The sequence below is a fragment of the Strix uralensis genome, chromosome 4 (genome assembly GCF_047716275.1).
Source record: "Strix uralensis isolate ZFMK-TIS-50842 chromosome 4, bStrUra1, whole genome shotgun sequence".
NCBI classification, from domain to species: domain Eukaryota; kingdom Metazoa; phylum Chordata; class Aves; order Strigiformes; family Strigidae; genus Strix; species Strix uralensis.
In genome coordinates this window covers 82,365,784-82,379,038 of record NC_133975.1, presented here as the reverse complement: position 1 = coordinate 82,379,038, position 13,255 = coordinate 82,365,784, and the positions used below count along the sequence as shown (strand labels likewise).

The window sequence follows — 13,255 nt, the reverse complement described above, 5'->3', positions numbered from 1 at the left end:
GGTTGATCATTTTGAGAAGCCGGTGACAGGAAGTCGTGACACATCTAAGGAGCACTTGCTTCCAGGACATCTAACTCTCTCTCATCACCTGCTCCTGTCTGATATTCCAGAGCCTTTCTTCTTTACAGGGGAGAGTAGAGATATAAGTTATTCACCCTTTGCCAAGGCTGTGTGCCCAACCCCAGAAAACACACAACAACAATTAGAAGAGTTATAAAGTCAGACTTCCAAATTAATTCCCTTATCTGTGCCAGTTCCATCTGCACGTGTTTGTGTTATGCTGGTGCACATTTCACTTCTCCCAGTTCCTTTTACAGCACTGGATTTCTTAGTCAAGCAGCTACCCCCTTTCTGGTTTTTTTTCTTAGGATCTTGTTCTTGTTCTGTGCCAAGTACTAAACACCTGTTCTAAATTTCTTATTACTTCTTTGACCATAAATTAACTGTCTGGATTAAGGATGCTTATTAAGCATTTTTCCAACAAGTTCAGATCCCTACACCTGTCAGATAGACTCAGTATGCTTGTTTTCAGCTATACTGCTATTATCAATAGATCTTACAAGCATTTAAAGACTGTCCAGTACTTGAACAAGTTCCATAAAGAGACCACACTCCCAGGCACAGCTCTACATTTCCAAAACCCTACTATTTCTCTGACCACTTCTACCTAGTATTAATTCATGTAGGTCTTCGATGACAGAAGATACTTCTGAAGAAAGTTTCCATTAGATGGTGAAAAAAAAACTTTCAAGAACATCCTATGGGCAAAAGCACACTGCTTGAACTGTCACAGTGAACCCACCCCACTAAAATAAAATTCTTTCTGGAGTATTTACAGTTCTATTCTATACAATGTATACAAGATTTTTTTAAAACAAACCAGCTTGTGAGAGTAGAAATGAATACATACCTATGCCCTTGGGAGTTATACCACTGCGATCCTGAGGATTCACTACCCAGTAATAGTACTTTAAGGTATGCATGACCAAAAGAACTGTCCCAACGCGTCGGATCGCACCATATATGTTAACAGTGCCAATGAACTCCGTAGATAGGTACGTGTAGAGTACCAGCTGAACCTACAACACCCAATCAGGAGATCAAAAATCATTACAGCAAAATTGCAGCACGTCAGACAACTGCGTTCTTAAATTTCATTTATTAAAATGTCTTAAAGAAGTAGATTTTCTCTGCATAGCTCAATCACAAAGCTCTTAAAACCCTTGCAAACTGATGAAAAATTTCATTTTATTTCTAAAACTAGAGAGTGCTGTGGGGTTTAAGCTAGTCCACACTCATAGGAGCATGAAAGCATGGTATTCACACAATGACAGACAGCTGGGATTGGAAGGCACCTCTGGAGATCATCTAGTCCAACCTCTCTGTTCAGAACAGGGTCACACATGAAGTATTACAGAAAGGTGCATAATTATTATAGGCTTAATTACTTACATGTCTTCTTTCCCTTCTTCTTCTGAGAAATAATGACTTAAATAATACACAATAATTTAATTTAGCTGTAGCAAACAAAAGTTTTACGACAACTTCAACAGCAGCATTGTTAATGCTGTCGCAGTTTTTGAAATGCAAACCAAACCCTTATGGAGAGGATCAAAAAAATTTGGTAAGAAGGTTTCAAGTAGAAACAACTGGAAAGTTTCCATTCAAGCTGTTCGCTCTCAGAGAACACAGATTCACCAAAACAGTCTGCAGGGAATATGTCAATTTAAATAAAGACTTCAAACCGGACACCCAGGATAATTTCTCTTAAAAGTGCTGGGTTTTTGCCAACTAACCCATCCAAAATTCTTCTCAATCTGCAACACTGAGACTTGGGTCAGTGGACTGGGTCAGGGACTCCAGAAGTCACTCCCAACTCTGCTCTGCAGAACACTGCAGGTTTCCAAACTCCTTGAACACCCTGGGAGCCTGCAAAACTCGACAGTTACATGCAGAAAACCAGAGTCTGGAAACAGTTTCTGTATTATTTCTGCTGGGGAGCCAGGACCTATAATTCTTGGAGTCCAGGCTTAGTCTTAACGCTCTCAAATCAATACATCATAAGATACCTTATTCATAAGAATAAGCAATTTTACCTGTGCTGGTATATGAATCCATATTGCAGGATTAAGGAGAACATAATCACACAGCTGCTTCAGTAGCGGCACCCCATTGTGTAAGTTGCTCAGGTATTTCGAAAAGGCAAGGCAAAGTTCTAGTACAGCTCGGGTAACATGGGCTTTGGAAGACTGTAAAAGAAGGTCTGCTTAAGGAAGAGCCCTGCAACAGTCTAGGAAAAGTATTTATCTCCGAAAAATTCAACATTATTGTAAGACATCAAGAAAGACTTGCTTTACCTTTTCTAGGCTATATCCTATCACAAGGAAGCCCTTACAGGAAAGCATCTGTTCTTGCATAGCAATGGAGTTCTTCAACAACTCCATGATGAAAGCCAGTAAAGTAGAACTGGAAAATACAATGTTTTATTAAGGAAACATGTTTTAAAGGGTTACAATGAGACACAAAGTATTCCCATATTAACAGTTCCATCACAGAGCCCAGAGATACATTTAATGTGTTATATAAAGGCTCAGATCAGAGTTTTTAAAACAAAAAGCAAGACTAAATTTTGAAAGCTCTAACTTCTTGCTTTTAATTAATGCATTTCTAACTTGAAAGTCTAGATTCTGAGATAACCATGCAATAGCAAAGTTCTTCTGAAAATACATTCTGAAAATGCAGAAAGGCAACAGTTGTGTACTTCCCTTTGCTTCACTTACAAACTTCTGCAAGATCAGTAACAAATGCTATTTTACTTCCTACTGCTTTCAGATGAGCAGATATTGGTGATATTTTTCTAGACACAGATTTATTATTGGTTCAAGCTAATTCAAACTCTGTGCTGCTGCCAGAAGGAATGCTCGTGCCACTCCCCTTATGTCACAGCACTGGGGCCTATGAATCCAGACCTCAGCCAGCTGAAAAGCCCTCTATTGCTGGGCCAGTTTGCAACTAAATCAAAACCCTGACTCATCGCATAGATCCCAAGTCTGATCCAGCTCAAGGGAGGCCCAGGAATGTACAAATGGGCCAAAGGAACATCATGACCACCCCATCTTAGCAACAAGATGTAGATCATCTTTAAACAGTCATGAAACTACAACTGCAATAAAACAGAGCAAACTACACCAGGTATCTAAAAAGCAATCCCTTCGCTTTTAATACTACTCTAATTTGGGAGCTCCACCAGTTTCTGTGCCTGGGTGTTCAAAAGCTGGACTGAGTCGAAACAGCTGAAACCAGAGGAAAAGCCCAGCAGTAACACTGAATAACAGTATATTCCAAAAAGCCTGCAGGTAAAAAAACCCAAAAAATTCCAAGGAATAACTTCAGGTAGCTGAAAAATTCATCCTTCCTGGAGTTGCTCTTGAAGCCTTCCCCAGTGGATTTTCTCCATGACAGGAATAAGCTCAAGAAAATTGTCTGTAATTCTGTTACACAGAAAAATTGTGAAGTAGAAACTTTGATTCTGTGTGAACTTTCATAGAAAATTTGGTACAAATGAACACTTCGCTTTAAGGTCCCGCCTGTAACAAGGCCACCTTTTTGTTGTTAGACATAATTCATTTTTGCACAATACAATTTAAACCACTACACTGCTTATTGAAGCATGAGATAATTTCCCTAAAAAGAAATGAAGAACAGAACGAAGCAAGCACATGCACTCACCAAACAGTTGTGTCAATGTGGTCCGATGAATATTGCCTATAGTCTAACTGTGCAAAGAGAGGGAAAAGTACCTGTACCCCTCCAATGGAGTGCAGGGCACTCTGGATAGAATGCGTTAAGACTGCTTTCACGTCCTGACAAAGAAGAATTAAGAAATATTGAAATCTCCTGCAGAAACTCTTAAAAGGTTTGTTAGAAATAGTTTGAAATGTCTTCAATATAAAAACTGTATTACTACCAAATAAAAAGAAATGGCCAGAAGTACAAACTGGCTGCCACAGCCACACTAAATGGCCAAGTCTGGCTAACCTACTGCTTTAGACACAGTCTACAGTGTAGACCCTCAGATGAATATACAGGAGGTGGCCTGCAAACTCTAAAACAAGTCTTTAGTAATAGAGAAGCTCTAGAACAGAACACATGAAAAGCTTCTGATAAATTAAAAGATTAAGGCATTCAAAGCATAGGGAAGAAAAGGGTATCATCAACAAGGCAAAGAATGGGAGATAGGTAATATCTGTAGAGGAGTGAACATATGTCAGAAATCAGGGATTTTTTTGGAAAAGTTAACACAGTCTTTGTAATACTGACATTTTTTTGGTTGTCACTTTGATAAAATAAACTTTTTTTCTCACTGTTCTTGTGCATCCACATTAATTCAACAAACAGGGGAGGTCGCAGCAGGGACAACCAAAAAATCCAACCTATCAGCAGTTCCCCATCTTGTCCAAATCCCTATAAAACTTGATTTTTAGGATTTTCAAACAGAAATCATTTGTATCCTACAAATCTATGAAAAAGTTGAAATACCTGCAGCATGAGGGCATGTGGTGAATGAACAAAAATAGAAGGGTTATCCTTAGGGGATGACTCTAGACACAGCTGTGCATCTGTAGCCCTTGGATTGTACATAAAAGCAATAGCACTGGACAGTTTGCCATCATATAGTAACAATTTGTGATGTTCAGCAAGGAAGAGATCACTTTCTGCCTTGAATTTGAATGTTCCCTGGATTGGGGAGCAGGGTTGAGGAAGGGAAAAAGAAAAAAAAAAATATACACATGTTGAGAATATGGTTCAGAACACAACTGTTACCAAAAAATGATTACAACATTGCTTCCTCAATCTAGCAATATTTCAGAAAGAAGGGGTCTCATAAGAACATTAACTCAAAGTCAGTTTTACAGAGTTAGAACTGCAGATTTATTTTTTTTTTGACCCCTGAAGAGTGACATTGCCAAAATGGTGGGTATGTAAAAGAAACACATTAGCCAGGAAACAGAATGACAGTCAGCAATGTTCACTCAGAAGGAACTAATAACTGAGGAGCAGACAGAATAGGAACCATCTTTTTTAGCATATGTTTGTACAGCTGCTAGGGAATAACAGTCTTCAATTAGTGCCCCTCAGGCTATGACAAAACAAATAATAAATCACTGCAACAAAACTAATCCTCAGCACTAACTTCACACATTAAAAAAACTGACTAGCTAACTATAAAGCTACATTTCTAAAACAAATACATCATACTTGATTTACAGTTTTCAGCCTCAATGGAGAAGAGCCTAGCCAGAGATAACAGTGGTGGTTCTCCCTCTCCCTATCACCAACATGGAAATTTTGAGAAGTAAACAGAACACAAATTTACTTTTTATAAAAAATTAAATAATTGAATTAATGCTTACTTGTAGTTTGTGAGGTGATACATAGGCTACAGAAGAAACATGAAAGAGTTTCATAAAAAGATTACACAGTAAGAACATTTTTAGAGCAACACAGAAGTGTCACAACATTCCTAAAACCCACCATAAAGAGTCTTATCAGAATTAAACTTTGGAAACTTCACAATCAGTTCTAAAATACCTTATATCCCAGACCAAGCTGATAAATGGCAAAGATCTGAGCAGCATTGAGAGCCTCACTAAAAAGGTAAACGGATGTCATTTGCCCACAAAACACTCGATTAGCATCTGCTGTTTCTGAAGAACCCAGGAAACATTTGTCAAATGTCTGAAAACGAAACAGAACCCAGTAACAGGGTTTAATCTAGGCTACACAAGCAAATTATGCAAAGAATATACATATTATCAGGGCATATTATTTTTACATAAACAAGCATTTGAGGGTCTTGGCAGAAATAAACTTTAAGTTCCGAGGCGTATAAAAGCAGAATCTACTCCTCTACCAGCAAGTTATTAATTTTGTTTCAATATTTTTTTAAAAATCCATTAAATGGAAGAGATTTTAAAGAAAATGGCAACAGATATCTATTTAATCCATCAAGATAGTCAACTATAGGTATTAGTATACAGGGATTACTTACATCGCTGGTATTGACAAACCATGTTATTTCTCCATAAGATGCCAGTTCCCCATTCACATAACATCGAAGTTCACTATTCTTCCAGCGGTTATAGATGTGCACTATAGTAACCATATACCACTAAATGATAAGAAAACAATTGATACAATTCTATAGACACTTAAAGTAGCTCATGCATTAAAGTGAGGCACATTCAACTATTTTTTTTTATGTGAACTAAATTAAGACTGAAAGATTTATTTTATTTAGAAAAGATTAAGTCATTGATGAGTTTTCTTGCATAGCTATGTCAAAGGATAACATGCCATTTTTTCCACAAAAAAGTAGACACAGAAGCTTAAAAGATAATTATGGCACAAAACTCAAAAAATCTTCATGGCAACGCTGAACCAAATTTACAGTGAAACCACTGTGCAAATAAGTTTTAAGTTGGGTTACTCTTCGCATGATGGACTGCTGCAAACGTTGTCATTCCAAAGAACAAGGATGGCTCCAGACTAAAGATTTTCAAAGGCTGTGCATGTCAAATTATCACAAACAGAATCCATATTTACAGCAAGGGATTACTGATAAGAAATTCCTGAGGAGGCCTGTTCTTCCACAAAATGTTTACACCAGTTGCTCCAGAAACATTAGCAGAATTGAAAAAGGAAATATTTTCAACACTGCATAATACTACTTAATAGGCAAGCAAGTCTTGAACACCCATAATAACTCATATTTTAATTCTTACATTTAAAAAGATACATGAAGTACCAAATGCAAGGAGACTGTTTTCCAGACAACCTAAGTGAATGTAAAGTATAACATTCTTCCAAGAATTAATCTGCTCTCCCACATGTAAGACCACCAAACTCCTATTAATAGTCCTAGCTTGATTAGGAAAACAAAATGTGGGGTTTTAATCATGCTTTCTTAAAATAACACTGCATTTGTCCACATTGAGTAAGTAATGACATAAAGAGGGGCCTTAGCAAAACTCTTTAGGAAAAGGAGAAGGGAATGTCTGGAGATGGCAGAAAACACAGTATAAACAGAGGAGGAAAAAAAATAAGTCTTGTAACCTTCAAGCTGTGTATACGTACTAAGAATTCTCAGAGAACTCACACAAGTCTCACAAATTCATAAAACTTCTGATAAACTGCATTTTCTACCTCTTTCTTATAAATAAAATTCAAAACAAGTAAGAATTCAGAACACAAATTTGTTTTGCTCATTCCAGTACAACTGCTCTTATACAGAAAGACAAGGCTAATCAATAGCTACAACACTCCCCCTAGGTGACATTTTTAAATTCATGCAACCTGTTTGAAAGATTTTATTATTTTTACTCACCTTTTGTGGCTTGAAATCAAATTTTACACAGTGCTGGAAACCTTTTCCCTTTGATTTTATGGACGTTACAATCAAGCAGCCTCCAACAAAGTGAGCAGAATAACCGAGTCCTTTGTTTGTTCGAAAACTAATGAATTAGAACAAAATCAGCACATATACAGATGGAAGCAGAAATCATTGAACAATTAATAGAAATTGAACATCAGAAATATGGTTTTACATAGTACTCACCAATATAAGTAAGGCTTATCCTTATCCACGTTGATATTATTTACAGGATCCATTCTTAGCCAAGTGTGGAAAGTAAACCCATTCTGGTATGGCCACTTGGCTATAGGAGGTAAGGCAATAGCCTAAAGAAAAAGTTATTCATGTAGAAAGATAAACATCGGAATACTAAGGGTATACAGCTTAAGACATACACTACAGATAGACACTACAAATGTGTACACAACAAACAAGTACAGTTCCTCTATACTAAAAAAATCTGGCCTAACTTCTGTGCTTTTTGTACTCCATTGTGAAAATATTTAATTAACCTACATATTTAAAAACTGCTCTTTATATATCAAAAAATATTATTATTATTAGGAACCTACATTTCAAAAAATAAATGCTTTAGTGGAAGCCTTACAGCATAAAAACCTCCTCAAAATGCAAATTCAGGTTGATTTGGTTTTGTGGTAACCTGACAGAATAATCACATTTATAAACTTATTTTCACATACTGTTTGCATTCAGGAAGTTAACTGATTACGAAAAAGAAGCTGGCCACAAAAAGACAATCATATACATTTCACTTCACAGATTCTTTTCTCTCTTGAAACTCACGTCTATGTAGTCTTCCAGTTAGAATATCACAGACTTACAAACTTCCTTAAAAGAAATGTAATACAATCCCCACCAGCCAAAATGTTTATATCAAACACTGTGTTAGCTCAAAAGCTCTTAAGTTATAAACCGTGTGGCGGAGCCCTTTGTTTCGAACAGTGGAGTTTTACTGTGTGGGTTTTTTTGTTTGGTTAGGGTTTTTTTTAACATTACTATTAACTTTCTACTGTTTTGCTGCACAGATTTGCAATACACACTTCAACTAAGACTGCCATAAACTCTGATCAAAGATGCTGTCCAGATGATCAATACCAATGAACAAAAAAGATCAAAGAACTTGAGTGTCGCCAGACTCCTATTATGCTCCCACGCTCCATTCAGCTATCCCCATCCAAACAAAATGCTATAAATCCTTCTCTATACCAGTTAACTAATCAGTCTGCACGTCTGAGCCCAACTTTTGAGAACTGGTAGCACTATCATTTGGTTTAACTCACCATGGATCCTGGAGTAATCATATTAAATACTTAATTTCTAAGACTTCCTAATTTAAAAATAGGTAAGAATATTCACACTAAGGTTACTGAGGGACCTCGGTATCACATACAGTTCAAGTATTCAACACAATTATTAGAAGTTAAATACAAAAACAGTACATGAATAGCCAGAAGTAACAAAAATATGTCTGTCTATTGCCAAGTTCTGCTGCATGTGATAAACATAACTGAAGAAGCATTTTTCTAGCAGTCTGCATTTTTCAGTCTCAAGTTTTCATTCCAAAAATATTATGTCATCAAGTTGGTGAAATTTAATCTCAAGTCAGCGAGGCAGAAAGATAATGGGTTTACGCGAAGAAAACTGGAGTCATCTAAGTCTTATTCAAATTCTTATTCAGAATTAAGCATGAAATTTTGAACATACTATTTCATCCTAAGATTTTAGGAGCAAAAGAGCTGATACACTTAAATTCCTACAGAAAGTTCTGCACAGCGTTTTCCAACTATCTATTTAGTTTCAAATTCTCTTTCAAGTGAACACCATAGAACTTAAAAATGAATCAGTTACCTGAACAATTACAAGAGGACTAATCATTGTTAAATTTAATCCTCTTTCAGTATTATTCAGCATATACATCTCTCGGATCCACATTTTCTCAGAGAATTCTTATAAATAATATACATTTTTCATACCATCTGATCATTAAAAAAACTAACACACGGTCCAAGTATAGCCATTCTACTTCAACACTTTCTGTGGTTTCACTAGCAAAGGTTTCTAGATGTAAGGCTGTATTGGATTTGCGTGGCAAGTCTTTGGTACCCGGGGGGACTACAAAGGGTGGCTTCTGTGAGAAGATGCCAGAAGCTTCCCTCATGTTCAACAGAGCTAGCTCCAAGATGGACCTGTTGCTAGCCAAAGCTGTCCTGATCAGCAACACTGGTAGCGCCTCTGTGATAACATATTTAAGAAGGGGGAAAAAGGTGATGCACAACAGCAGATGGAAGACAGGAATGAGAATATGTGAGAGAAACAACTCTGCAGACACCAAGGTCAGTGGAGTGGGAAGAGGCGCTCCAGGCACTGGAGCAGAGATTCCCCTGCAGCCCATGGTGAAGCATATGGTGAAGCAGGCTGTCCCCTTAACGGTGGAACAGATCTCCATCTGCAGACCGGAGAGGACTCCACGCCAGAGCAGGTGGATGTGCCTGAAGGAGGCTGTGACCCTGTGGGATGCCCGTGCTGTGGCAGGCTCCTGGCAGCACCTGTGACCCATGAATCACAGAATCATCACGGTTGGCAAAGCCCTTGAAGATCCTCCAGTCCAACCATGAACCTCACACTGACCGTTCCCAACTCCACCAGACCCCTCAGCGCTGGGTCAACCCGACTCTTCAACCCCTCCAGGGATGGGGACTCCACCCCTGCCCTGGGCAGCCCATTCCAACGCCCAACAACCCCTTCTGCAAAGAAATACTTCCTAGTGGCCAGTCTAACCCTGCCCTGGCGCAGCTTGAGGCCATTCCCTCTTGTCCTGGCGCTTGTTCCTTGGGTCAAGAGACTCATCCCCCCTCTCTGCACCCTCCTTTCAGGGAGTTGTAGAGGGTGATGAGGTCTCCCCTCAGCCTCCTCTTCTCCAGACTAAACCCCCCCAGTTCCCTCAGCCGCTCCCCATCAGACCTGTGCTCCAGACCCTGCACCAGCTTCGTTGCCCTTCTCTGGACACACTCGAGTCATTCAATGGCCTTTTTGGAGTGAGGGGCCCAAAACTGAACCCAGTCGTCGAGGGGCGGCCCCACCAGTGCCGAGCACAGGGGTAAGATCCCTTCCCTGTCCCTGCTGGCCACACTATTGCTGATACAAGCCAGGATACCATCGGCCTTCTTCCACCTGGGCACACTACTGGCTCACGTTCAGCCGGCAAAGAAGAGGAGCCCATGCTGGAGCAGCTTTTCTGGCAGGACTTGCAACCCTGTGGGGGGCCCAGGCTGGAGCGGTCTGTTCTTGAAGGACTGTACCCCGTGGGAGGGACCCACACTGGAGCCGTTTGTGAAGATCTGAAGCCTGTGGGAAAACCCCACATGGGAGAAGTTCATCCATCTCCAACGGATGGGATCCCATGCTGGAGCAGGGGAAGAGTGTGAGGAGGAAGGAGCTACAAAGACAGTGTGTGGTGAACTGACTGCTACCCCCACTCCCCGTGCCCCTGTGCCACTCGGCAAGAGGAGGTAGAGAAACTGGGAGTGAAGTTGAGCCCAGGAAGAAGGGAGGGGTGGGGGAAAGGTGTTTTAGCATTTGGTTTTATTTCTAATTACCCTACTCTGATCTGATTGGTAATAAACTAGTTTCCCCAAGTCAAGTCTGTTTTGCTCCTGAGAGTAACTGGTGAGTGATCTCCCTGTCCTCATCTCACCCCACAAGTCTTTCATTATATTCTCTCTCCCCTGTCCAACTGAGAAAGGGGAGTGATAGAGCAGCTCAGTGGCATCTGGTGTCCAGCCAAGGTCAACCCACCACAAAGTCACTCTCATACAAGCTGGATACTAACACAAGCACCATTCCCACAGAAATATGGGAGTGAAAAGCAGGCAGATACTCCTTGCAACAAGATTTAAGTGAACCAGTCTGAAAAAAAACCAAAGCGCACCTCATTTATATTCGTTATGTAATAGTATTTGTCCTTCTGTAGTGATAATGCACATTCATTATAAGCATGATTTATTTAGGCATAACGTAGGTGTCAGGCAGAGAAAAAAAATCTGGTTAAAACTCTACATCTATGACAATGACAGATGAGATGAAAGAACACCACAAACAAAAATAACCAATGGCCATAATAGAACAACAAATGAACAAACAAGAGACTTAAAAGATCTACATACTGCAGCACTTTTTCCTGGAAAGTTGAAGAAGGCATCAGGTCCATACTTCTGAGGCATGTGTCTTAACACAGACAGTAACTTCCCAGCATGCGGTGGCTGACAAAGAAAATTATTACACTTGTAAATAAATAACACGCACCTATAAGAAAGAAAAGACTATACACACAAAAAATGAATTTTGTCACATTTTAAAGCTTTGCACATGGTTGAGTAATACTCTGCTAAGAGACTTAGCACTTTCAATAAACAACATTAACAAAGAAACATGGATACCTTCACATAATACCCAGTGAGCGCACTGAAATACAATTCATTGGATAACTAAATTAAAGGCTTAAAAGGCCAGAGCCACTTTCATGCAGCATAAACTAAACTGACCCTGAACGTTCGTCCCTCTGTCTGTTCATCGCCATCAGCGCTACCGTTCGTGTGCGTTTGTAGTGAGCTAAATTAATTGATCCAGCTGGAAAACTAATTTCAGAAAAACAAATGCAAACCAATATTCAGTTACAGCAGTTTTGGATGGTGGCTGCATGAAACCTGTGCCAGCACAAGGGAGATGGGGAATACCCAGCAAAAGGGAGAGGGAGGAATCAGCAGACAGGACTATTTTCACCAGGACTACAGTCATATACTAGATTAAAGTGTCTTTGGTTAGATATATCCCTTCATATAAGTCCATGGAGAAAGATTCAAGTCTCATGGGTGGTTTGGAGCACCTAAACTGAGCGCTCAGTGTGCATACTTACACTTCCCCACCATCACCCTAATTCTGCACTGATTTTGTTGCAATACTCGGCAACTATAAACTCCAAATCAAGTATATAAGCTCACAACAGAAGTAGAGCAAATACTGGTCATAGTGACAGGACAATTTTGTGCGTCTTTTTTTACCACTTCATAACTTTCCAGTAGATCTATTTTTAAACTACAATTTTACACTTCTGATCTTTTCCTGAAAGTGCCCTTTTCCCCCTCTTGTAAGGAGCCACCCTCTGAAAACCAAGCACTGCATGATCCATTACAAGTATTTCAAATGTACCAAAATTACAGTCAGACAAATAGTGCTTCATGAATCTGAATTAAAATTGAGGAGGGAACACTGAGAACTGCTTAGATGTCTTCAAGCACTATAGAATTCAACTAGGTAACCTGTGTTGTAGCCAAATACTTTGTATCTTTACAGCACTGCTGATTTTAAGATTTATGGAGTTGTGCAACTTCTTAGTAATGCAACTGTGGCATTTTTCTCTTCCTTTCCTCTATATTTAGTTTTTAATAAAGAAAGGAAATTAAATGCAAATAGCACAGACAGGAAATGAAAAAGTTAATGTTACAGAGACAACTTTAATTCATCTATGCTTAAATATACTCTGCATGTTCAATTATTAAGTTTAAACCCTCTGTCAGAGTTCAGTGTTTTTATTTGCACAAGTTAAGATCTCCAAAGTTATTTATTTCAAAGGGTCTTTTAAAATTTGCTATATTATTTGTGCATACTGGCTTTCATATTGAATACATTTTTTTTTTTTTAGTTATTTGAAGTCAACAGAGACACCGTGCTACCTTTTCTCTACACTAGGCAGAGTATTTAGAGATAAAAGGAGTTGAATTAAAATTCAAAGCAGGTAAAACAATTGTTTAAACAGCTCCCAAT

At 38.9% G+C, this 13,255-nt stretch overlaps 1 protein-coding gene across 6 annotated transcripts in view; it reads right to left on the bottom strand.

Moving 5' to 3' along the window:
• LRBA (LPS responsive beige-like anchor protein) overlaps positions 1-13,255 on the bottom strand; it is a 424,097-nt gene that overhangs the window by 364,403 nt on the left and 46,439 nt on the right. For all 6 annotated transcript variants that reach the window (XM_074867473.1, XM_074867476.1, XM_074867474.1 and 3 more), the window contains 10 exons: positions 11,599-11,694; positions 7,619-7,740; positions 7,388-7,514; positions 6,053-6,172; positions 5,593-5,739; positions 4,540-4,737; positions 3,730-3,863; positions 2,358-2,466; positions 2,097-2,249; positions 911-1,079 (listed from right to left, as the gene is read on the bottom strand). In XM_074867473.1, coding sequence (XP_074723574.1) covers positions 911-1,079; positions 2,097-2,249; positions 2,358-2,466; positions 3,730-3,863; positions 4,540-4,737; positions 5,593-5,739; positions 6,053-6,172; positions 7,388-7,514; positions 7,619-7,740; positions 11,599-11,694 — 1,375 coding nt within the window. The remainder of the gene's footprint in view (positions 1-910; positions 1,080-2,096; positions 2,250-2,357; positions 2,467-3,729; positions 3,864-4,539; positions 4,738-5,592; positions 5,740-6,052; positions 6,173-7,387; positions 7,515-7,618; positions 7,741-11,598; positions 11,695-13,255) is intronic.